The sequence below is a fragment of the Anabrus simplex genome, chromosome 3, assembly GCF_040414725.1.
Source record: "Anabrus simplex isolate iqAnaSimp1 chromosome 3, ASM4041472v1, whole genome shotgun sequence".
In the NCBI taxonomy this organism is placed as follows: domain Eukaryota; kingdom Metazoa; phylum Arthropoda; class Insecta; order Orthoptera; family Tettigoniidae; genus Anabrus; species Anabrus simplex.
In genome coordinates this window covers 185,285,389-185,312,694 of record NC_090267.1, presented here as the reverse complement: position 1 = coordinate 185,312,694, position 27,306 = coordinate 185,285,389, and the positions used below count along the sequence as shown (strand labels likewise).

The window sequence follows — 27,306 nt, the reverse complement described above, 5'->3', positions numbered from 1 at the left end:
CGTGTTGACCGACAGGCATCTTTCTGATTATATTAGACATGTTTGTGAAATTAATAACTGGTTCGATAGAAGGCAATTCGGTTTTAGGAAAGGTTATTCCACTGAAGCTCAACTTGTAGGATTCCAGCAAGATATAGCAGATATCTTGGATTCTGGAGGTCAAATGGACTGTATCGCGATTGACCTGTCTAAAGCATTTGATAGGGTGGATCATGGGAGACTACTGGCAAAAATGAGTGCAATTGGACTAGACAAAAGAGTGACTGAATGGGTTGCTATATTTCTAGAAAATAGATCTCAGAGAGTTAGAGTAGGTGAAGCTTTGTCTGACCCTGTAATAGTTGAGAGGGGAGTTCCTCAGGGCAGTGTTATCGGACCTTTATGTTTTCTTATATATATAAATGATATGAGTAAAGGAGTGGAATCGGAGGTAAGGCTTTTTGCGGATGATGTTATTCTCTATAGAGTGATAAATAAGTTACAAGATTGTGAGCAACTGCAACGTGACCTCGAAAATATTGTGAGATGGACAGCAGGCAATGGTATGTTGATAAACGGGGTTAAAAGTCAGGTTGTGAGTTTCACAAATAGGAAAAGTCCTCTCAGTTTTAATTACTGCGTTGATGGGGTGAAAGTTCCTTTTGGGGATCATTGTAAATATCTAGGTGTTAATATAAGGAAAGATCTTCACTGGGGTAATCACATAAATGGGATTGTAAATAAAGGGTACCGATCTCTGCACATGGTTATGAGGGTGTTTAGGGGTTGTAGTAAGGATGTAAAGGAGAGTGCATATAAGTCTCTGGTAAGACCCCAACAAGAGTATGGTTCCAGTGTATGGGACCCTCACCAGGATTACCTGATTCAAGAACGGGAAAAAATCCAAAGAAAAGCAGCTTGATTTGTTCTGGGTGATTTCCGACAAAAGAGTAGCGTTACAAAAATGTTGCAATGTTAGGGTTGGGAAGAATTGAGAGAAAGAAGAAGAGCTGCTCGACTAAGTGGTATGTTCCGAGCTGTCAGCGGAGAGATGGCGTGGAATGACATTAGTAGACGAATAGGTTTGAATGGCGTCTATAAAAGTAGGAAAGATCACAATATGAAGATAAAGTTGGAATTCAAGAGGACAAACTGGGGCAAATATTCATTTATAGGAAGGGGAGTTAGGGATTGGAATAACTTACCAAGGGAGATGTTCAATAAATTTCCAATTTCTTTGAAATCATTTCGGAAAAGGCTAGGAAAGCAACAGATAGGGAATCTGCCACCTGGGCGACTGCCCTAAATGCAGATCAGTATTGATGATGATCTATGGTACAACTGAAGGTACCCACACTCGTAGACCTGGCACAGGCCCAATGCGACGGACAACTGTGAGAGAGGATCGCCGCATCATTGGGATGGCCCAGATGGAACCCCATGCAACAGCAGCCCAAATTCGAGTAGCTGTGGCACCCCACGTTACACAACAAACAGTTCGTAATCGCCTGCACGCAGCTGGCTTACGAGCCCGTGTCCCTGCAGAAGGTGTTCCATTAACCCCCACAACAGCAACGTGTAAGGCTGGCCTAGTGTCGAGAAAGATCGACGTGGGTCGACGAATGGCATTGGGTCGTCCTTAGTGATGAATCACGCTTCTGTCTTGCCTGCAGTGATCGCCGGAATCGTGTGCGCCGACGTACCGGGGAGAGGGGCCGCCCAGATCTTATTGTCGAGAGGCACACATGGCCAACACCAAGCATTATGGTCTGGGGAGCTATTGGCTTTAATGTGAAATCACATTTTTTTTTTTTTGCTACGGGCTTTATGTACACCGACACAGATAGGTCTTATGGCGACGGTGGGATAGGAAAGGCCTAGGAGTTGGAAGGAAGCGGCCGTGGCCTTAATTAAGGTACAGCCCCAGCATTTGCCTGGTGTGAAAATGGGAAACCATGGAAAACCATCTTCAGGGCTGCCGGCAGTGGGATTCAAACCCACGATCTCCCGGATGCAAGCTCACAGCCGCGCGCCTCTACGCGCACGGCCAACTCGCCCGGTGAAATCACAATTAGTGTTTGTTGAGGGCACTATGACTGCTGGACAGTACGTTGATAGGGTACTCAATCCAGTGGTTGTTCCTATGATGGCGAACATTGCTAATGGGATGTTTCAGCAGGACAATGCCTGGGTTCACACTGCACGCATCTCCAGAAAAGCTCTCCACGACATCACAGCCTTAGAATGGCCCGCCAAATCGTCGGACCTCAGTCCTATTGAGCATGTGTGGGACATGATGGGTCGACAACTGGCCAACCGTCCTCAACCACCCATAACTCTGAAACAACTGACCCGTGCAGTGCAGCAACCATGGGCCACAATTCCTCAGGAAGCGATCCAGGGGCTTATTGACTCCATGCCTCGACGAATTCATCAATGTATTGCAGCTCGTGGTGGGCACATCCTGTATTGATTGTTGTCCAAACTTGCGGTCAGGGGGACCTGAAAGTGTAATCATCGAATCACAACCGAACACTCGTCCTGCATGTTCAATTGCAGCAATGTAGCACCACTCCCTCTGGGTGTTGCAATATCCATTTTCTTCAGTGTATATTCTCAAGTATAACGAAACAATGTTGAGGTGACCTCGACATTGGACCAGTTAAAATAAACCACGATGCCCCTCGACGTTGGACTGGAAAAGGTTAATACTTGGAAGAAAAAATCATTTACACTTTTAAAGGGTCTTCTGGGCTAGGAAACATTTATTTTATGGATTAATTATAATATACTGTATTTACGCGAATATTCCCCGCCCCCTACGTTTAGGAAGGACCATTTTGAAAAAAATGAAATGAACTAAAATTCCTTCCATCGAAAGGGTAACGTACGCATAAACAAACATTTCATATCACTCCTTGAGTTCCAAGTGGTATTTACGCAAATATGAACATGGCAGATATAGCTACTTTGCTTGAACACATCTGAGATGATAAAAATGCATTATCACTGCTATAAAATATATTTGCCATGAAAATTAGCAAGTAGGCCTTAGATATTTCATTAATCTGAATTTGCAATAGGCAGGGATTATTCGCACATTCCGGAAGACGCGTTCTATTGAGACGCCGAGAAAATTCGAATATTTCTCTGTGAAATACTACTTTTTAAAAATGTAAAGGCAGTTTTGAATTAAAAGTTTGAATTGTTTTCCATTTAAATATGACGTGCAGGGACAGTTTTCTTCCACCTGCGGTTATACAAAGCATAACTGTACACCCAACATCGAAAACTACATGAACCAGGAGCATGTTGCCAACCTTGACGCAAATAAAACCTGCACCCTGAATTTGGACCTCAAATTTAAAAAAAATAATAATTGGGGATTAATTGGGTAAATACGGTATATTTCCTAACATAAACAAAGAATATATTCGTAAGAAAATAGATAATAGAAAATATCCTGACCTTTTTCAGTTCTTCCTGAAAGGCTTCACTGCTTTCGATGAATTTTCTTTTCTTGGCTTCAAATTTCTCTTCTATTTGTTGGAGTTCTGCTTCCAATTTTTTCTGGAATACAAAAATATGACAAAATATTTAAACCTCTAGAAGGTTATTCTTCCTATCAGTAATTAAGAATCAAAAAAGGATCAATGAATGATACACAACTTGTGCAGATATGTAATCCAACTGGCTCCTACAACTCTCAAGAACAATGTTCCTACCTTAAACATCAAGATTACAAGAAAACAGGAAACTGACATATTCTTATGATCTTCATTACATACCTTTGACAGGAAAAAAAAAAAAAAGATTTATAAATTTCTTCATGAACAGGTTTTAAATTGGGCTAGGAGAAAAATGTTCATGTTTTGTTTTTCCCTTCACAATTTTCATAATTGTATAAAGCTATGAACAGGTTTTAAATTGGGCTAGGAGAAAAATGTTCAAGATGTTATGTTTTTCCCTTCACAATTTTCATAATTGTATAAAGCTATGATGGCCTTGCTGAAGTTCTATTGAAAGAGAACACAGTATTCATCAACATTTATCTCCCTCATCCAGCTCCAAGTTGGGATGTTTATGAAACCTTTCCATCTTCCTCTATCCAAGTATCACTGTTCTTCCTTAACTGTGTTCGAATCCAGATTTCTTCTAATTATACTACCCTTGATAGATTTCAACCATTTTTACCTGTGTCTCCCTCTTGTCCTCCCTCCTCCTATCTGGGTCTCCATCATCCACCCTGGCAACTGCCCCCTTCCATCCTTGTAACTAGTCCAAACCATCCAAGGTTATCCCTCTCCATTCTGCTGTAAAGACTTTCCACTCCAAACTTCTTCCAGATGTCTTCATTTCTTAGTCTGTCCTCCCCTGTCTATCCTATCACACTTCTTCATAGAATGATGACAGGCTACATTAATTCATGTAATTATTTCGTATCGTTGCACGGATGACTGGCTAAGTAAATTAACATTTTCTCACAGTGCTTCATTCTTGTGTAATTTTCTCTCTTCCACCATCCATTTATCAAACTACTATGTGTTATTTACAAACTGAAGTCTTTGTTGATCAGAAAAGAGACAGCTATATTATTTCCTTGACAATGCTTTTGGTACAGGAAATTAGGTTTCATAAAACTCAATACCGCATACTTTCAAGAAGAGAAATCCAGAAGATCCTAAAGTGGAAAAATTTTAACAACAGACGCATGCGTCGTAAAGTCTTGAAACACAGTGAAAAAGGACGGTAAGGGGGGGATTACAAACAATACTAATACAAGTCAATTACAGTAGAAGTCCTTTCGAGAATTCGTAACAGCGAAAAATTTACTCGCTATATTGGATTGTCGTTATATCCTATTTTTGTATAAAAGTCGGAACACCCTCCCTCCACATTAAAATCGGTATGAAACGGCAATCAGTTTGTTTAAAAAGTTATGTTTCCACATGATATCCACACTACGGCTTACTTGTTTGTTATTTTTTGAAATCCGATACTACGTGAATGTGTATGTTTAATTTCATTCTGAAAAAAATATAGTACCGTATTTCTCTGCATCCAATACAAACCCCACTTTTTCCTTCAAAAAATTTAAATCAGGCTCAAAAAATACTTTGTAAAATCGTCTGAATGCCTTTGTTGTACAGTAGGCCTACGCATTTTAGACTATTTTAAGAAGCCGAACATTGACTTTCGTCATGTCGTACTTTTTTGCGGCTGCACAATTATTCTTTATTTCCACGGGTTTAGGGACCATTAACTTAAAATTGGCAGCATAATACCGAAGAGAATCCGCTGAAAATTTGCCGGCAATACCTACTCCATGCGTCTCTACAATACGACGATTCATCAGGAAATTATTCTTGCTCTCTATAAAACTGTTAATTTTAATCAGCGTCAGATATAATCAGCTACTGCTACACGCATGTTTTGTTTGCCGGGTTCGTCCAAATTCAGCGGCTAGCGATGTATAGGCCTAATCGTGGACGTTGAAAGTCAACGAATGAGTTTACTGAGCCATGGTATGGCCATTCCGCCCTTGCGTTTTTTGTGCACATACCTCACAATTTTATCTTTGACTTCTTTAAAGCGTCCTTGTTGCGACCACTGAATGCATTTTTTGTACAGCACGCATTTTTTTAAGCTCTTTGTCTTCATTCCAACGCCAAATATTGGCTTTAGTTAGGCCTATGCCGTATTTTCTTGCGGCTGCACAATTATTCTACATTTCCGAGTGTTTAATAACCATTAACTTAAAATTGGCATCATAATAGCAATGAGAACCCGTTGAAAATTTGTCGGCAATACCCTTTCCACGTATCTTTACAATACAACTATCCATTGCGAAAATATTCCTACTGTCTATAAAACTTACCTTTACTAAGCGTCAAGTACAATAGACACGTTATAACTCAGCCACTGAGTAGCCATGGCCTTTCTAAGAATTCAAAGGATCGCATGTTTTGATGCCGTTCGGCAGATTTGAGAATGCCATTCTCTCTTCACTATTTCCTGAGATCCAGTGACGTTACACACAGGCACTGTACAACCGGTTGTCATGGCTAACGATGTATAATAAAGAAACTTCATCTTGATTTACCCATATTGAACTGAGATTACAAATACTTCAAAAATCTTACAGGTTCCAATTTTTTCAATACAAAAACAATGTTGTCAGATGTTTTACAACATATCTTTAATTGCAGTACTAGTTACGGCGCCATCATCAGCTGCGTGACAGTAAAAAGAGACTTGGCAATACACATAAAATATATTGTTGTATGTTGCTGTATATTTTATGTGAAAAATATGTTGTAAAACATCTGACAACATTGTTTTTGTATCGAAAAAGGTAGAACCTGTAAGATTTTATACATATTTGTTGTATAATAAAGAGGCGGTCGTTTATTGTCAATGACTTTTGTGTGTGTGTGTGTGTGTGTGTGTGTGCGCGCGCGCGAAAAGAAGCAGCATGGTTACCGCGGTAGTTGCCAGTGGTATCCATTAACTTACTGTTAGGCCGCGAATGCAAAACAACCCTTGAGTTTTCGCATGAGATTCTGAGGAAAATAAAATTCTTTGATTCTGAGAAATATGGTATCACTCTATAGGTTTCTGTGGCAAAGACTTCAGTTTTCTTCTTCAAACAGCGTCATCTAACCTAACTGTATATTATACCCGTTACACAGTTCTAAGTTAAAGTCCCTGGTGTGTGGAGTTATGCTACCTGCCGAGCATGTAAGCTGAGAGCAGCGGGGAAGTGATACGTCACGATGGTCAAGGTTATATTACGCCAGACGATGGAATGTTCGATTCCCTTCCATCATTAATTTCTTCTGAATGAATTAAGATATGAACAAATGAAGTACATCACCGTGTAGCCTATTTTTTTATAATCATGATTCCTAAGTTTCAAGGAGATCTATCGAAAATTACAGAAGATATTAGCAATTACAATTTCTTGGGGATACTGAATAAAAAGGCAGGCATTTCGCTTGTCAAGCCAGTTCACCTTGTACCACAGCCGAGATCGGACGGCCGGCTGTTGGGTATTCTGTGGTCATAATGTAAGTCGTCAGTTCGACCCTCTGCGAAAGTTTAAGTCCACGTATTACGACGCACTACAAGACTTAGAATATTTTCAGTGTCGTGTGTGTGGTGATAGAAATTGCGCCTTACTTGAAATGTTAACAGCTGAGAAGTTCTACCATTTACGAGAACAGTGTGACTGAAACTTACATTTTCTCCTAATACGATGTTACGCTAATATAATTTGATGTTCGTATTTGAACGAAAGTGATTAACTTTACATTGAATACTGAAAGTGTTGAAACGTGATCATCAGAATTGTCCACAATTTTATATTTAATTTTGACAAATGATAAACTGTGCTAGTAGTGAAACATAATGCAATATTTTCAGACTGTTCAGGTTATTGAATTTACGGTAGTGAAGCATCACAGTGCACAGTTGTTCTACCAAAGGTGTTGGAACATTTTTTAAACTGTACGTCTATGTTACGAACGACCGATATAATTAATCACATTTAACAGTGTCGTCGAACTTTGATTCTATTTTACAAGTGTCCAGATTCTTAAGTGAGCATAAACTCAGTATTGTATTTAAAAGATCTGGTGCATTTAACATTCCATAATTATCCTGATAAGACTTGTGTCGAACCCAGGATGGTTCCAGGAAGGACAGTGTTTTCTTTTGCCATTTTCAATAGTGAACGGGACTAAATTCACGGAACTTTTTCTTTTTCGTTTGATGTTGTGTGAAGTGTTAAAACGGGATACCTTGTTTTCTACATCGTTATTCGGACAAAGTTCTCACACTTAACTTTAACAAGGTGGCTTTTAGTTTACGTGATTAATGCATCACAAGTTTAATTATGAGTTCAATTTAATCCATCAGTAATGACTGTGTTCTAATTAATTAGCGAAATCTCACTGTGAAGACAACTGAGTGCAACTCATGACTCCTTAAAAATCGCTACTAACCATAACTCATTTGTGCAGATCAATTACTTTGAATCCATTTCATACCCCAGTGCAACGTTACAACCAAGACCACGAGCGCTCCTAGACCATCCAGACCTCCGAGACATTCGAGACTGGCTTGGAAGATGGTGGCCAGTGAGCAAACATTGCGACCGGGCAATGTATCAGGACCAGTTCAACCCCAGGAGAAGTACTCATTGTAACTGCTGTGCTGAGGTGATGTCAAAATTCTGACTATTTCATGAATAAACTTAAAATTAGCTTTCCATTATACTTATCTTACATACCTCTCCTCTGTAACAAGTCAGATAAGGAATGGTCACCCCTGTGTTGAGTCTTGTGTTCAGCTAGCCATCAAAACAAACTTTTACGGTTATAATATGTACCATGAAAACATATTTGAAACGGATGTACAGAAATGATAACATCCTTGCTAAATATTTACATGTAAATAGCCTTTCTGAAATTTAACTAGATGTGAGAAGATATGAAATATCCTCTGAAATCAGTGATGAATTCTGATAAATATTGAGGTGTATCGCATTCTTACTTAATTTCCATATATAACATTAAAATTAAGATATAGTTTACTTCAGTCTTTTTTAACGAGTTAAGAACTGCTATCAGCCATGTTATTTACGCGTTTATTACAAAAACGTGTTATACTCTTTCATTTCAAATTTTCTTTACAGAACAGCAGTTGATGGATATTACTAATCAACTCAAACATCGCCTTTGAATGTCGAGGAGAGAGGTTGCAAATGCACAAAGTGAATTATATCGAACCGAAGATGATTGACCGCATTTTGTTGCAACGTTTCAGTTTTCTTATTTAAACAGCGTCACCTATCCTAAGTTAACCATACTATACGTATGATGAAAACACACTTCAAGCGCCAGTTGAAAAATTATAACCTTCTCGCTATAAATTTTCATAATAGCCTTTCCGTAATTTAACCAGACGTGAGAAAATATAAACTAACCTCTATAATCAATGAAGTACTCTGCCATATCTCGAGGTGTATCCCATTCTTACTTAATTGCAGTATTTAGCCTCAAAATTAAGCAGTCGTTTAGTCAGCCTTAATTTTTAACGAGTTAACAACCGTTATAGGACACATTTACGCACTTTTTACGAAAATATGTTCTCTTTCACTTAAGTTTCTTTACGGAACAGCAGTCGACGGGTATTACAAATCGACTCGAACATCGCCTTCGAATGTCGACGAGAGAACTCACTAGTGGACATAGCGAGGAAACGATGCCGAAAGTAATCGATCACATGCAATATCATCACTAGGATGCATAAATATTGGTAATGGAAAAACATCGCACGTGCTTAATCGCTCGTAATAATGGATGCGTCAATGATAAGGCTCTCGCTGTAATCGAAGGATGATACACAGTTTAATAGAGGAATTTTGAACGGACAGACAATCGTCGCTATAACGGAGTTCTCGTTATATGCCGTACGCGCTATAGCGGACTTCTACTTTACGTGTTATGATCACCCCTGAAATTAAATACTTACACAAAGTTACATCTTGATGAGTGCTCATCTGCTTTCACTTTACACTGGGAACATTTCAAACAGTGCAGAAACAGTGTTTTTCTGCACTCTAAACTTGCAGGTCACAATATGAATGTCACCGCCAAAATTAAACTAAACATGTACACTTATTTACAAAATTCTGTCAATTTCACAGTATGCAGGCTATTATCCATCACAGGTTGGAGAGGACAGATGGAGATGAGTCGCTTTCTTTGCTTTCTACAGAAATTCTGGAGGAAAACTACTCGAGTAACATTGACCAGTACTTCTGGTTTTCAAAACAGAAATAGAATCTAGAATTTCATTTGACATTGAGGACCCTAAACTGATTTTGGCTCTTTTTCACTAAGCTGAACACACGTTCACACTCAGCATTGCTGTGCGGTAGAGTCAGAACAGAAAGTATTAGCCTGGATATCCTATCATACTTAGGAACACCATCAGTTCTACGAACGTTCATCAAGTGAGACCATTTAGTGCCATCTGTCAGATTCTCACTCTCAACAGTAGCACAGTCATCAATCTGAAGAGCTATAAATTGGTTCTTACGCACATTCATTGCATCATCAACCGACTCACTGTCCTTCCTTGGGAAAAATGATGGAAATCCTTCTAATAAAGAATTGTACAGAAGAAAACTGGGCATCTTCAATTTTTGAAACATCTGCAACCTTTGCATATTTCAGTACTTCATCATTGAGAGGGAACTCAATAATATAATCACATGCCGTGCAGAAGTAACCCCTGGCAGATGAAAAGAATGTTGATTTATCTCTATCATTAAGTTTCTTCACCAAGTTCATTGTCACAACGCCAATGACAACGCCAGAGACATTGTCTCTCTGATTCTCAACAGAATGGTATGGAACTTTTGATCAATTTTGGTTTAACAAATCTGGAACTTGAACTTTCAATAAAAGGGAACTTTTGATCACTTTTGGTTTAACAAATCTGGAACTTTAACAAGTTCATCATTAGTTCTAGTAGTTTAAGAATGTAAGAGGAAACACTCTGAAGTGTAGAATTGAGATTCTCAAATAAAGGAATAACAGCATACAGGAAGGCACAGTATGACTTATTAAGCCTAATTACAGAACCAAAAAAAAAATAACGATTTTGAATAATGTGAGTGTCAGATTTTGAGACATATGCAAATCTTTTGGGAGCTACCAATTCCGATGACTCAGTAGCTTTCCTGTTTTTGTTACTAGCCCAAGTCAAGGCTTGGAAGTGGAGGCCTCACCCATGGATGCTAGAGAGGCATCCATGGTTCCTCCACATGGGTGATACGGTGGTTCAGGTGAAGTGGGGCTGGTGATTGAGGTGAAGGCTCACTGCGGGGTACTGGAACCTGGACGAGCCACGGTTTGGGAAAGGGGTGATCCCAACCTAGGGGGAAAGTCATGGCTGTGAACTCAGTCATGATAATGCCAAGTGGAGATCACGTGAGTAGGCCTACTGAAGGAAGAACAAACCTGGCTAGGTTCGGGCCAGGGGCGAACCGCTGGATGGGCGACTGAGGGGCGTGGTCCCTGCTATGGAGAGCCTGAGTTGCGGGAGGACAATCTCTGTCTGTATGCCTCACCATGGATGGTGAGAATGACGCTCAAGAGCCTAGAAGGGGCAAAAATCCTATGACTGATTGAAATATGGATGCTTAAAAAGAACCAATTTCAAAAATTTTGACATCAAGGGAAGCCAAGGAAGCTCCCAGTAGAGCAGATCCGGGAGCAAGCCCAAGATGAAAAAATGGAGACAGAAGTTCCAATTGGACAGACTGTTGCCAACTCAAAACAAGAAATGGCGATAGAAGCTCCAGTAGAGCAGACTGCTGTCAGAATCAATCAGCATGATATCAAACTTCTAACACAAGAGTGGAGAGTGCCGAATGCCACTTCAATCGATAAGACAGGAAGGACAGTCGTTTTAGCCCTTGGTGAAAGAGACTTTGAAGAGCTCAAAAAGAGAAGCCTTCAGGCTAAGCTCGGACTTGGGCAGATCAAGTTTCAAGTCATCAGGGGAGAAACGAAACCCAGGGTTGATAAAGATGGACCTCAAGGTCCTTCAGGCCAATCTAAAGCAGCTGTGGCCAATTTTGCTAGGAAGTTCAAGTCCGAGGCTATTGACGTGGCCCTTATTCAAGAGCCATGGGAAGTCAAGGGCACAGCAGAAGGACTGGCGGAATCTGGAGGTAAGCTGATGTACGATACATCAGAAATACCCAGAACATGTCTATTTGTGAACAGGAAATTAAAATGTCTTATGTTGCAAGAACACTGTTCACGGGACTTACCGTATTTACTCGCGTATTAGACCCCCTTTCCCCCCACCTTTCACAGCCAAAAATAGTAAAGGGGGGTCCAATATGCGATAACCTCAAAATTTTGTGCAGCGAACACATGACTTCTAGGTTATAAAGAGCTAAAATTGTACATGTAAACATTCTACACATACTATTATTTAACAAACTTAGAATGTATTTAAGTTATTTTCGTCGGAAGGCAGTATTTCTAAACGTAAAAAGACGATAAATGGTGAACACGACGGTTTTTTTTTTTTTTGCTAGGGGCTTTACGTCGCACCGACACAGATAGGTCTTATGGCGACGATGGGATGGGAAAGGCCTAGGAGTTGGAAGGAAGCGGCCGTGGCCTTAATTAAGGTACAGCCCCAGCATTTGCCTGGTGTGAAAATGGGAAACCACGGAAAACCATCTTCAGGGTTGCCGATAGTGGGATTTGAATCTACTATCTCCCGGATGCAAGCTCACAGCTGCGCGCCTCTATGCGCACGGCCAACTCGCCCGGTGAACACGACTTTTAGGCCAGCGGTACATATAAAAGTCTGTTTTAGGTGAACACGACTTTTAGGCCTACGGTACATATAAAAGTCCGTTTTAGATACTCATATCACGTCATTTGTTACATCTCATTAATTCCACTGGTGAGGCTGACGTCAGAAAGGGCATACAGCCATAAAAACTCGCTACGAAGATTCGTCTCGCTTCATACTCGATCCCGTAGAAGAAAGGGATAAGGTTATCGTGTTATCATATAATTGAATATTGATACAAAAGAATTTAATGGCCAGTCATTTGTCTCTGTCAGTTCAGCAGTAGGCCTAGCACACAGTAAACCTGATCACTGTTTTCATTTGAATTATTGCCTTGCGCCGCCAACTTCCCTGCTTTGCTACCCAAAGAGAATGTTGCTACGGCGAGTCGGCATTCTAAGTGACATCATCTTCACTGCTCTCTCTCTCCAGTCGCGTCAGCCATGCTTCATTCTCTTTGAGCCATGCACTGCAATCAAGAGCATATGAGGTCCCGTCTTTCTGAACCTGTTAAAAATAATTTTGTTCCCGACTACAGAGTCTAAACAGTGTAAATCTATTCCCAGATGGTCTCTGATATTCCCAGTTGGCATATATGTAGCAGAAACCACTCCTTCCGAATAAAGAAGTGCTGTAGAAGGCATGCCAAACTATCAGCTAATAACTAGCATATGTTACTTCCGAATGTAATACGTAGTACCTGGAAACATTCTTTTGATAACTGCGGCTGTAGAAACACAGACCCTTATTTTTTTAAGTACATTTCATGCTTGTTCTCTACATTTATCACATCAGAATTTGTGTAAACAGCTATCCATGAGATAAGACAGACAACATTGTTTAGGTTAGGTATATTATCGCCCTGATAGTGCCACAGACGACAGTGCCAAAATTTCGACGTGAAAAATAAAAACAAATAACAGGAAAATATACCGCATTTATGGATATCTACAGGTGTGGCAGTAATGCGTTTTATTATCATAATGTTTAATTTCGTACATTCGTTGTCTCTTTTTTTTAATTCACGCATACCCTAGTATGTTTTGTTTGGCGTCTCTGAAAATCGTTTGAAGTACGTAGGGACATAAAATTATTATTATTATTTGTTAGCTACGTTGGCGAGTAAAACAATCGTTTTAATTGGATAGCTTTTATCACGTTTTAAACTTACTTCTCTCCAAATATATACCTATATTGGCCTGAGTTACGAGATATTAAACGACCACTTTGTTAATGATCTCGCCTGCTGAATAAATAGCAACAAGCGCGAATATTTCTCAACTAAAGTAAACTCGTTTCCTCATCTTGAGGTGGTACAGCTCTTTTTAGACACACACCCAGTGGAGGGGAATTACATGTACCGCTTTTACCGCATATCAACCTTCCTGCCATTCTTAAATCTCTGGCAGTACGGTACCGAGAATCGAAGTCAGACCCCCGAAAACAGCAACTAATTGTGCTAACCATTATGCTGGTGGACATTATTAACTACAAAACACAGACATATAGCATGACTGATGCATACTTGCAATGTGCGGGTTGGAGACGAAGCTAGGCTTATTCATCTATTTGTGCGACGTCATCAGAGCTGCAGTAGACCTATGCTACAGACGCGGACATTTCTTAACTGCAAAACACAGATGTACTGCATGGATTTGATGCATTTTCATTGCGTAGGTCGTATGGACGAAGCTATTCACAAATTTGTGCGATATCAGAGCTGCGATAAGGCTTGTACCCGCTTCAAAGCGGAATCGTCATCGTTTTCTGATGAATTACGTTGGGGGGGGTCTTATAGGCGAGATTTATTTTTTCATTTTCTTCATCTCGAAAAGCCAAGGGGGTCTAATACACGAGTAAATACGGTAACCGTGGCCATGATTAAACTTCGAAATTGGGAGGGACCCAGAAAAATAACCATAGGCTGTGCATACCTCCCATATGACTCAACTAATCTGCCCCCATCAGAAGTAGTTGAGAACCTAATCTAAAACGCAAAGAGGAAAGGCGAACACCCAATCCTTGGAGCAGATGCAAATTCACACCACACGGCATGAGGCAACACGAACTGCAATGCAAGAGGTGAGTCTTTACTAGAGTTTATTATTGGAACTGAGTTACTGATACTAAACCTAGGAAACAAGCCTACAAATATAAATAAAAATCGTAGTGAGGTAATAGACATTACACTAAGCACTACGCATATTGCAAACTTTATTAAAGACTGGAAGATGCTGGAGGAACCATCACAGGCAGACAACCAGCACATTCAATTTGCAATAGATGCAAGACTATGTGGGAATGAGATGTACAGAGACCCAAAAAGAACTAACTGGGACAGATACAGAGAAGTTCTAGGGAAGGCTGTACAAAAAATTCCAAACTAACATGACAGGATAGAAAGAATTGAATGAGGCCATGGAACTATTAGAAGAGGCCATTATAGATTCATTCCATGAAAACTGTCCTCTCACAGAAAAGAAAAACACCAAAAAAAGTAAGGTGGTAGAACAACAAACTAGCCAAAATGAAAAAAAGAGTTTAGGATGTTGTATAGAATATCATCTAGAAATGGCATGTGGGACGTATATCATAGGAAACTCACTGAGTATAACCTAGAGATATGGAAAGCAAAAGGAAAATCTTGGAGACTATTCTGTGAGAAAGTGAAATCACACACTGAAACAGCAAAGCTCCAGAAGGTTCTGAAAGCAACCCATATAAATCAAGTGGGGACACTGGAGAAACCAGATGGGTCATTTACTCATGCGGGGAGGGACACGTTGGAGATACTAATGACGTGTCACTTTCCTGAGGCTAAGGGGATGACAGAATAAGAAACAGTTGGAACAGAGACCGGAGCTCGAAAAGCAGACTGGAATTGTGCCAACAGAATAATAAAACATAACCATGTAAAATGGGCAATCGACACGTTTCATCCTATAAAGGCTCCGGGGGCCAGATGAGATACTTCCGATACTCCTATAGGAAAGATGGGAGATACTCGTCAATGCCCTGACAGACCTTTTCAGAGCTAGTCTAGTTTAGGGTACGTGCCGAAATCATGGTCTGAAGCTAAAGTGGTATTCATACCTAAGCCTGGAAGGGCAAATTATACCCAAGCCAAAGCATACAGACCATTATGTTTAACCTCTTTGATGCTGAAAGCAATGGAAAAATTTCTGGACAAATATATCAGAAGAACGGTGCAACTGAACTCAACGTTACATGAAAATCAGTTTGCATATAGACCTGGCAGATCCACTGAAGTAGAACTCCCGCAGTTGGTTTGTAAACTAGAGGAAAGCCTAGAATACAGTAGAACCTCGATAATTCGAAATCGGTTAATTCAAAATCCCGCCTAATTCTCCCGGAAACATGAGATACGTTTTTGCATGTTATTTAAATTGTTTAATTCGAAATACGGATAATTTGTAATTTGAAGTACAATGTCGGCCCCATTACCGAAATTCGAACTTCTATTCAAAACTGCTTTTACATTTTAAAACAATAGTATGTTACAGAGTAATTTAAATTCAAAATTGGAATTCTTTTGTATTCAATGTTTTAAGGAACGCCTTCACGCAGCAGGCAGTGTGCGGAGAAAACGAACCCGTGAACAATGACGATGCCGACAGTTGACAAGAAATCATGGCTCATATAATAAATTCATAGGCACCGAAAAATATTGTCATTGCCGATGAAACTGCATTGCTTTCTTTTAATGCTGAGCCCAAACGGTCTTATGGTTTTAAAGAAGAAAGTGCCAGCCGGGAAATCGTACAAGGGCGAGGGTCATTGTACTGTGTTGCAATGTACACGGAAGTGAGAGAATTCCTCCTCTCGTCATAGGAAAGTTCGATAAGACACAATGTTTTAAGGGTTTCAAGTCCTTACCGTGCATGTACAAGGCATCCAAAAATGGTACAGTAATCCAAAAAATAATGCATTTGCACAAGGAAACCAGCATAATTTACCCTCGCCTTTGAATCGTGTGATTTTTTTTTTCGTTGCGTGAGTTTATGTTTGTCAGCGATTTATCCAAGTGCATTATTTGAACATTGTAAATGCACCTTGTTGGATACATTTCAGAAATAGTTTTTTCTATGGCTTTTGAAAGGTTTAAACTGTGAATCAAGTTGATTGCGTGCATGAATAGGTCTTAGAATACTTTGTGACGCGGCAAGTGTTTACATTTCTGAAGTTTCTACGAGAGAAGTACAACACTGTCAAAATAATATGGGAACCAGGACATGCAGGTATAGAAGGAAATGAAAAGGTAGATAAACTGGCCAGAAAAAGGGCAGAAACACATTTTCTAGGCCCAGAACCTGTATGCGGGATTTCCTATGGACAAGCCCGACACTACATAGGAAAACGGGTACAAAAGAAACAAATGGAGAACTGGAAAAATACTCCAGGATGCAGACTGGCAAAGGAAGTGATAAAAGGACCAAACAAGAAGCATACTAAAGAAATCTTGAAACTCAGCAGAGAAAATATGAGAGGGGTAGTAGGACTGTTGACAGGACACTGCCCCCTGAAAAAATACCTACACAGAATTGGAGTAATAAGAGACAATATATGTAGGAAATGCAATGAAGCAGAGGAATCAGCTGAACACGTACTTTTCGAATGTGAGGCGCTGGGTAGAATTAGACTCTCCACTCTAGGACTACCAGGTGAGGGGAGAGAAAAAATCCAAGACGACCCAATAAGAACAATCTGCAACTTTGTGAAGGGAGCAGGTATATCTAGGTGGGAATGAAGGAAAAACATGGTAGCAAAAGATCATAGAGGTCAACGCTAATTAGGAAGTAATATTTAGAGGCCCCATGAAGAGAAGACGATGACGAAGCGTTCTTCTTTTCATGGTCTTTGGAACTACCAGGCTCGGCTTTTAGGATCGTAAATGATGTAAGCTAGTAGTTGATGTACACTGAGCATTAACAAACACCTCATCTTTAAAGAAACAATGTAGTGGATCTAGCAGCCTCTGCAGACACCTTCCTAACGATAGCCATCTTGTGCAAACATGTTTCAGTATCTTCTTTGTTTCGTTGTCGTGAAACTCTTAAGGCATTCCTTCCGCTTACAACTCTTTTCTAAATAATAGATGATGTTGACTATTAGTACATCAACTTTAACAGGCAAACTGCTTGCACCTTTCTCAGCAGCCAAGTTAATCAAATGGCATGAGCAACCCAGTACAAAGACAGATGACTGTGCTTCCCCTAAAACGGCAGCAACTCCATTCTTATTTTCAATCATGACTGGAGCATTGTTGGAACAGAAGGCTACACAATTTTGAATTGGTATTTTGTAACACTAACTGTGAAATTACCGAAATTACATCTTGTTGAATCGCCCACCAAGGCTGGGAGAGACAACACTGAGCTAACTATCTTTTCCTCATTTGCCACCAAAAAGTTGACGACAATAGGGTAAAGCTTAATGTTACTATTATTGCTCCCATCCATAGCTAAAGAAAATGGTTCATGTTGCATGTAACCAACAAGTTCACTTCTTGAATCTGTAGCAATTTCTTTCAAAATGTGTGTGGTTTTTGTATGACCACAGCCATACGTTTTTGCAATTTCTGAACCTAGAATCATTCTCCTCAACAGAGTACCAGCATGGCCGGCAGCAGCTAATGGGATATTATGTTGAATTAAAAAAGGAACTGAACAAGCATTCCCTCTTACTATATCAAGGTCGGCTCCAGAAGAGGTAAAAAGCAAATTGAATTTTCTGACTTCCATCCTTAAATTTTGTATTGGAGACATGCTTAACAGATTTAATGTGATTTATTAATTCTGTTCTTCCTCCGTGAGGAACGTTTATATCACACAAGCACAGGGAACAGAATGTGAATGTTTCGCCTTTCCGTGATCGTATAAAACAAGGAAATTCAGCATAATATGTCTACCTAAAAGATTGATAATATTGTTTCTTAGTTGAGCTCATTACGAAAACTACTAAAAATACTAAATTGCTTAAAAATTCAACACACAATTCGATTAATTTCACAACTACCGCCAATGTTACTCGCATCCAGACACAAAGCCTATCAGCTGCTATAAAGCATGCCGCAGTTACTAAAGTTGTTATATATAAATTCACAGCCTGCTACTTTTCACCGATTTCTTTTCTTCAAAATCACAGGCTGCTACTTGTTTGGGAACATCTCAGTGAATGAAGTAGCAGTTGAGGTCGAACAGGTGACAAAAGCACGGCGATAATCGATAATGTGATTATGGATACATTTACTGGTCGAATTTCAAACACTGCATCTCGTATTACCAGCAACTATAGAAAGCCGAACAAAGCCGATTTGACCACAGAAGGCGAAAACAAGCACGGATATTCAAAATCCGTTCAGTAACGTTGTTCATCCGTACAATCGCAAAACACACTCAAAATCCGTAAATTTTACAGAAAAACCAGAGTACTTGGCAGGTACGTAGTAGGTTCAAACCTCACTGTCGGCAGCCCTGAAGATGGTACTCTGTGGTTTCCCATTTTTGCACCAGGCAAATACTGAGGCTGTACATTAAGGCCACGGCTAATTCCTTCCCACTCCTAGCCCTTTCATATCCCATCGTTGCCGTAAGACCTAAAGAAAGAAAAAAAAGTGAGAGACAAGGACAAACTCCAGATTTACAAACACAGGCATTGTTGTAGATGGACTCTCCTTTCTTCATTCTTGGACTCTCCTTTCTTCATTCTCTTCGAGATATGTACCTTCTCAGACCCCTACAAGCTCATTTCTGCTTCTCAGTTTCAAGGAGGTTGCAGGCAAACACACTCCTCAGGTGGGCCAATCTCGAGAAAATTTCTTCCTTGATGTGGCATATATAGAATAAGCAGAAAGAGAAACAGAAAAGGGAGAGACAAAAACAATAACGGTTAAGAAAGATAGTAGAAGACAAAAAATAGAACACAGAAGATGAATCTGTCATGCCCATTCAACTGTAAAATCCATCATATTACTTTAGTAAAGCTCATCTGCTCATAGTGGTTGTTAAAATACTCTATTATTACCTGATGCATAGTGAGTGACTGGACTTGTCTCTTAAGAACTTGCATACGTGCAGTAGTTACTACAGAACGTACATCTGGCACTACAGCATCAGAGAATATCTCATTAATGAGGCGGTGATTCCGGAGGTAACGAGCATAAGCCACATGCTTAACCGAGTATCCATCGTCTTGATCTAGAACAGGAAAGACACACATATCATTTGCTGGTGAAAAGTTGCACTAACCAGGTTTTCAGAGATGCTGGAACAGGAAACAGGATTGGGAAGGAGCAGCTATGGCCTTCATTAAGGTACATCCTTGGCGTTTGTTGGCATGATACCGGAAAACTATAAAAACCTATAATCAGGACTGCTATTGGTGGGATTCAGCCCCATCATCTCCTGAAAGCAAGCTTACAGCTACATGAACTGTACTGCATAGTCAACTTGCTCAGTCATAGTAATAATTACAGACCTAAAACTACTCATAGGAATAGTCACAGACCTAAAACTACAATGTTGCTAAGCAATAAGCTGATCAGCCTTGGAAATTAAGGGTAAAATCCTTTCATTTTAGTATCGTGAATGTCCATTCTCCTACAAAGGGATAAGTTGGTGACGAAAAGGATGACTGCAAAGATGAATTAGAAAATGCCAATGATGACTACCCCAAAAATTGTGATTACTATTGGGGTTATCAAAGCACAGACTGACAAAGAAAAGATCCATACACAATGTTGGAATGTGTAGCATATATGAACAAATGGTAATATTTCTGAGCTTATTTTTGCAACGTCAGAGACAAGGTGGTACGAACTGCACTATACTGGCATAAAGATACAGTAGTAGTCTGTTATAGTGAGTATGGCATATAGCAAGAACTCCACTGTAACAACAACTTTCTTCGTGCTCCTCAATAATTCCTTCAGTTAAGAGAACCAACCCTTCACTAATTCATCTATTATTATGAGCAAATTAGGACATGCTCACCAATATTTGAGGGCGCTGTTGATGTCTCTTCATAACACCTTTCGACTCACTACTACAATGGATGTAAATTAAACAAACTTTGGTGTTTTGGAAGGAGGACGTTTTTGCAATATATGCACAAATAACAAGGCTGACAGCAGTTGTTAACTCCACAGAAATAAAGGAAGAAGTTAATTTTAGTACTATGTAGATATTTCTCAAGATAAACCACAAACACAGTATGCATCACCGATTTCAGAGTTTAGGTTATATACTCTCGTGCCTGGTTAAATTTCGGACTGGGTGTTCCCATGTAGATTCATAGCGATAAGGTTATCATTACTGGTACCCTACCAAGGGCTTGGAATTTGTTTTCATAATATATGCTCAGTAAAGGCTCTAGTTTATGCTGTTTCAAGTGAGAATATAAAAACGTTTGCCTCAGAAGCCTCTGGATGATGCTATTACAATTTTTAAGAATTACGAACATGCACGTCCACATAGTATTGGAATTAGAAAATACCATGACCATACCTGCCAACTTTACAAAACCAAAAATCAGGAGATTTTGATATGAAAATCAGGAGATACAATTGGTCAAAACTGCTTATTCTACATGTCTTGTGCAACAAAGTACTATGATATATTTATAACACTTATTGTCTCAAAGCCCAACTGTTGCTATACGAGGCTATAAGGCTAAAAATTACACATTCCTATTCCCTCACAGGAAGTACTGCATGTGAGTGAGATGATCGGTCTCTGATAAGCCTTCCTAAAATAGTGTGAACTCATGCTCCACATGTATAAATTGGTCATGCACATAGATGCCACTATTTAGCAAATGCATAGATTAATGTATTGCATCAAGCGCCCGCGCAATTATGCGAAGCGCAAAGCTATTTGTATCAAATAACTAGCTGATGTACCCGTGCTTCGCTACGGAATTCTCACAAAGACTGTCCTTATAGTTTTCCCAACTGAAGTCAATATAGATTATTACAATGATGTCAGTACGAATGTTGCGATTAAAAGCAATGCTGTCACATGAAATATTCGATAAAATGATATGGGAACGCGAACCCCCAGAGTATAGCAGGAAATTCTTTCAATTGCAGGTCATTTCCTTGGAGGTGTGAGATGGAGACTTAAGCATGAAAAGAAGTCTGGGTCATAACAGTCAGTCACCTAATGACATATGGAATTATCATGGGCAAAGCGCTAGATTTTCAGGTATTACCATATGAGAAAACCCCAGGGATATATTTTAAAGATCAAGGAGATGTGGCTATATCAACAGTAGATTGGAAACTAGTTACTTATGTGAATGTATAGGTAAATTAAACGATGCATTTCGAGTTGTTACACAGAAGATTGTAAGAAATTGTAAAATGACATTAATAATGTTGTAAGATAGACAGTATGCAATGGTATGATGATAAACAGGGTTAAAAGTCAGGTTGTGAGTTTCACGATAGGAAAATCCTCACAGTTTTAATTACTACATTGATGGGGTGAAAGTTCCATTTGGGAATCATTGTAAGTACTGAAGTGTTATTATAAGGAAATATCTTACTGGGAGATATCACATAAATGGGATTGTAAATAAAGGGTCCCTCTACACATGGTTATGAGAGTATCTAGGGGTTGTACTAAGGATGTAAAGGACAGGGCATGTAAGTCTCTAGTAAGACCCCAGCAAGAGTATGGTTCCAATGTATGGGACCCTCACTAGGATTACTTGATTCAAGAACAGGAAAAAATCCAAAGGAATGCAGCTCGATTTGTTCTGGGTGATTTCCAAGAAACGAATAGCGTTACAAAAACGTTGCAAAGTTTGGGCTGGGAAGATTGAGAGAAAGGAGATGAGCTGCTCGACTAAGTGGTATGTAATACCCATATAAATGGTCCGTTATTGGACATTATAAATTTAAAATTTATTCTGCTATTATAAATTTACTTATTCGAGACAAATATTTCAGGTTCCCTATGGGAATCAACATCTATATCATAAGTGGTATGTTCCGACCTGTCAGTGGAGAGATGGCATGGAATGACAGTAGTAGATGAATAAGTTTGAGTGGTGTCTTTAAAAGTAGGAAACATCACAATATGAAGATATAGTTGGAATTCAAGAGGACAAATTGGGACAAATATTCATTTTAGAGAGGGGAGTTAGGGATTGGGATAACTTACCAAGGGACATGTTCAATAAATTTCCAATTTCTTAGCAATCATTTAAGAAAAGGCTCAGAAAACAAAAGATAGGTAATCTGCCACTTGGGCAACTGCCCTAAATGCAGATCAGTAGTGACTGATTGATTGATTGATTGATTGATTGAAGGCCAGCATCTCAACTGTTTGAGACACTCAGCCCGGCTTACAAAGAAATATGTAGAGTATGTTTATCCCGCTTACATCTCTGTTGCTGAAACTCGACCCAAGGAGAGTTATGGTAATGCATTATACCATTCTGCGTAGGCAGAACAAAAATTTTCAGAACACTGCAACCCCTGGGAGAAATATTGTAATAGACGAGTCTATGGTGCCGTGGAGGGGAACATTGCTTTTCAGGCGGTACATAGTAGCCTTTATTACCTTATTCTCACATAAAGGGTTTCTCGACCAATAAAGTGGCAGTTCAGCGACATAATTTAATCCCGTGACAAGTAATATTCCCAATAACAGGCCATTTCTTCCTCCATCGTAACAATCCATTTGGATAACTGCCCCCCATTCTTGGTGGACACTTTCCTAACTTTTGTGCAGCAAGTCTGTCAGTTTCGGTTACCATAGCCTGCATAATTTGCTGTTATAAATTTCAGAAGGGCTATTGAAAGTAGTCACAATGTTTATCTGTGAGTCATTAAAAACACATATGCCATGCTATGCCCCCATACTGGGCCTCACCTAGGCACACAGTCATCACCAACAATCTGACTTGGAGAAGTTTCACTTGGGGTTTCGTCTCCGTAAATGGCCGACCCGCATACTTCAGAGTCATTGTCTGTGTCAGGAGATGAGTCACTATCTTGGGGGCTGTACGTAGGGTCATCATTAGACATTGCAGAGAAATCACCGCCTGTCATTACTTTGTTCCAAATAATGAACAATTCCAATGGGATCCAGTACGTTCCTAAACCTCTTTGTTTTCGTGCCACTGGTGTGCCAGAATGTGAAGGCTCCATGCCAAAAAAGGACATGAACTTGCTTGTAAATATTATTTAGGAAAGATAATAAACATATCGATAGTTTCTCTAATAAACACAAATCTGAAAACTTATATTTGCTTAAGTTAGAGCAGTGTAAAAAGGAAAAGGTTACACAAGATATAAAAAAAAGGTGATACTTGTCCTATTAAACAACAACCTGCCATCTGAAGGCAGCATGTAGGCTTTATTCGCTGTAATCACGCTAAGTGATTCCCGTGAAAAAGATAGGTTAGACAACAATTTAAACACAGGGTGACCCAAAGCGATATGAATTGAAGATGTAAACAAGTTCCTTTGGGTAAATGGTGGGCCGATCAAAACCAGCAGACATGCCTCGATCCTTTACTTAATTATGAACAAAATGTTGACATTTTTAACTAGGATGTAGTTATTTACTCCACAATTTGTGGAATTTTGCACCAATGGATAAGAGTAACAGGCTTTGGGACACATGGTGACTAGAACCACAAGGAACTTGTTAATGTCTTCTGGTTCAGTAGAGAACAATAACAGTGACACTCCAGTAATAAAAGACACCAACAATCTTAGAATAAATAATGTGCTGAAGTAAAAAATATACTAAGTACCTTCCTCATCTTCTGCTGGCTGGATATCAATACGACGATCTGCAGGTTTGCCAGATCCTCCACTTGAGCGTTCATGTATCTCTCGTTCTTCAGCAGCTTGTTGGGCTGTGCAAATATATTAGGTTAATGATTTCTGACAAATAGGTTACATACTATTACTCAAAATCAGTGACTTAAATTTTCTGAGTGAAATCAGGATATTCTATAATAATAAAGTATCAGAATTTATTGCTATTATGACCAAGTGAGAACAATGACAGGAGGTTATAATAATGAACATGCTCAAGCTGAGAGAGAGAGAGAGGAGGGGGGGTTGCGGGTGGAGGTTGCTTTTTGACCGATATTGGTTAGGTGACCTAAGAGACTCACCTTGAAAGGCTTAACTGTCTAAGAACTAAAAAATATACCCTTAGCACAGAACAAGGAAACTATAAACTAGTATATTTTAACAAAACTCTACTTGAAAAGTTAGAAAGGTGAAGACAGATGGCAATAGTATTCAATTTACATGACCGTATAGATGGAAATTGGTTTTATGATGGGCTTCAATTAAATGGTCTGCAATTATATGAGTAACAATTCATAAAGTCTGGACAGTAATGAAGATGTCACATGTGGACTAGTAACATTTAATTCTTTTACAACAGTAAAACATTTGCAGACCAGTCTAAATAAATTTCCAATTCAGAATTGGAACATGGACTGCACAAACTATGAAGCGATTCCATAAATAATGCACAATATTTTATTTCAGTTTGAAAATGATTATTTCAGCAGTAACTGTTTGCAACCCTCCAAATCTCTCTGCATCTCGATGACCAAATTGCAATGTTTGGGAAGACTTACTACTCCATCTACAGCATCACTAAAATTCATGTGTAGAATGGCTTGGGTAACAGCAGCAGGAAGCTTTTTCAGAGAAGAAAAATGACATCCACACGTGAATTTTTCAACTTAGGGGATACGATGAGGTCTGGTGGACTTGCGTCTGGGCTGTAGGGTGGGTGAGGCAACATTTTCCATCTGTATTCATGCAGCTCAGTGATCACATTCCCCATGTGTGGAAGAATGTTAAGCCTTAAGTCACAGCAATACACTGCTGTGACACTTGGTCAACATGGAACTCTTATGACGATTCCTTGGTGATCATAAGTACAAATCATAATTTGCTTAACCCTCAGCTGCACTCGTCAACATTTTTTTGGTCATGGGAAAAAAGCAGCTCTCCACTTCTTAAGACTGTGCTTTCAACTTTGTCTCAAAGTCTCAAATCCACATTTCATCAACAGAAAAAATGTAAGACAAAAATTTCAACATGAAATTTTTGTTTCAGCAACTCTGCCATGTCTATGCATTTTTGCTTCTGTTCAGCAATCAAGCATGGGATCCATCACAAACAAAATTTTCTCTTCTTTTAATCATTTGTTGAAATATGGAATAATGAAACTGGTGAAATCTCCAAGGCTTACAAAAAATCCTCACATGCCATATGGTAATTTCCTTGAAGGGCATCCATCACAAGTTTTACACTTTGTCCTGGTGTTGATGTATTTGGCCTTCCAGGTCCTGGGTCACTGTCTGAGCTGGTACAGCCAACACATAAACGAATAGCCCAATGAGAAACTGTATATGGTCCACTGTGAGCAAACTACAAACTTTACTCAATGCACGGTAGGTGTATGTGAGGATTACTATCTTTTGTTATCTAGACCCAAGTAATGTTACAGACAAAAGGAACACAGGTGCATCTTCCTCATACCTTGAATTGTGACTGGTGTGACCTTCATTAGTATTGAGTACAGTATTACAATTTACAGTACTGTCAAACTGTGCATTATTTATAGAATCACCCGTGTATCATAGTCACATGTGGTCCACAATTTTGTGAGCAATATCACATCACAAGTATCCCTTGCCTGTACTGTATATACAAACATTTTGTTTAAAGAAAATAAAGCACTGGGAGCAATCGCCTTTGGGGGTGACACTCGTCTGCTCCTGGCTCTGCCGCGGCTGACACTCATGTTATTTTATATACGGACCGCTCATGTACATAAGAGCGGCCTCCACAGAGCACAGGATCAGTCTTGGTTGGAGCTGGGAGCAGACAACTCTGAAACATGATGGCAGCAGTGAACAGAGGGATGCAATACTTTGTGTCCATTACAGTGAATTTTTCTGCCATTCCTTATGTGCTATCGGACAACAGAGACAGGGTGAAGGACAACACTGGATAACATTGTTTCTGTGGAAAAACTGTGTCGCCACCACAGAGATTTACAGGTGATTGGTAGCATGTAACATCACACACAAGAAGAAAAACATGTACAACTGGTTCGAAGGCTAGAAAAGTAGCTGCACATCAACAGATAAGAGGCCCAGTGACTGAAGAACAGTAATGATAATGTCACCATCATCACCCGAGTGGAGTCTGTCATCCATGACAAGTAGTGTAACACATTTAGAGACTTTTGAGATACCCACAAGATTCGTTTTAAGATCTCTGGGCGCTCTGTACACGAGCACCATGAGTTGGGGAATGTGTTGTCCAAATGAGTTCCTAGGTGCCTGACAAAAGCGCAAATACAAGTGCAAGTGGATGTGAGCAAAGATCTCCTGCAACACCACAACCATGATCCAGTGGATTTCAATACTGATTGTGACTGCAGATCAGAACAGGCTTCATTATTATGAACTGGAGACCAAACATCAATACAGTGTAAGAAGCCCTCTTGCTAGAAATTTTACATAATGCCTTTTATCGGCAAGTTCATGGACACGGAGGGAATCAGCATCATCTTTGACTGGCTGGAACTGGGAACTATTATCAACAGTATCGCATATGTGGCAACCCTATGCAAATTACACTGTGTAATTTAAAAAAAAGTGGCCAGAGACAAGGGCAAAAGGGTGTTCTCCTAAAATATAACAATATGCAAACCCATATGAATCGAGAAATGACTGTATTGCTGAGATGCAGTTTCAGAAATTACCACATCCACCTTACTCTCCTAACGTGGATCATCTGATGTCACACTGGTGGAAAATATGCTTACAGCTGAAGGGGTACGGGGTTATCAATAGCATTCTCATCATGCAGGTGTTGACTGAAAGGCAACACCTGATCATCCAGAATGCTGGTTCATG

At 39.6% G+C, this 27,306-nt stretch overlaps 1 protein-coding gene across 8 annotated transcripts in view; it reads right to left on the bottom strand.

Annotated features, from left to right (window-relative positions):
* The window catches only part of LOC136866132 (SWI/SNF-related matrix-associated actin-dependent regulator of chromatin subfamily E member 1), a 221,649-nt gene that overhangs the window by 69,193 nt on the left and 125,150 nt on the right, over positions 1 to 27,306 (bottom strand). For all 8 annotated transcript variants that reach the window (XM_067142826.2, XM_067142828.2, XM_067142827.2 and 5 more), the window contains 3 exons: positions 24,160 to 24,264; positions 19,414 to 19,586; positions 3,448 to 3,549 (listed from right to left, as the gene is read on the bottom strand). In XM_067142826.2, coding sequence (XP_066998927.2) covers positions 3,448 to 3,549; positions 19,414 to 19,586; positions 24,160 to 24,264 — 380 coding nt within the window. The remainder of the gene's footprint in view (positions 1 to 3,447; positions 3,550 to 19,413; positions 19,587 to 24,159; positions 24,265 to 27,306) is intronic.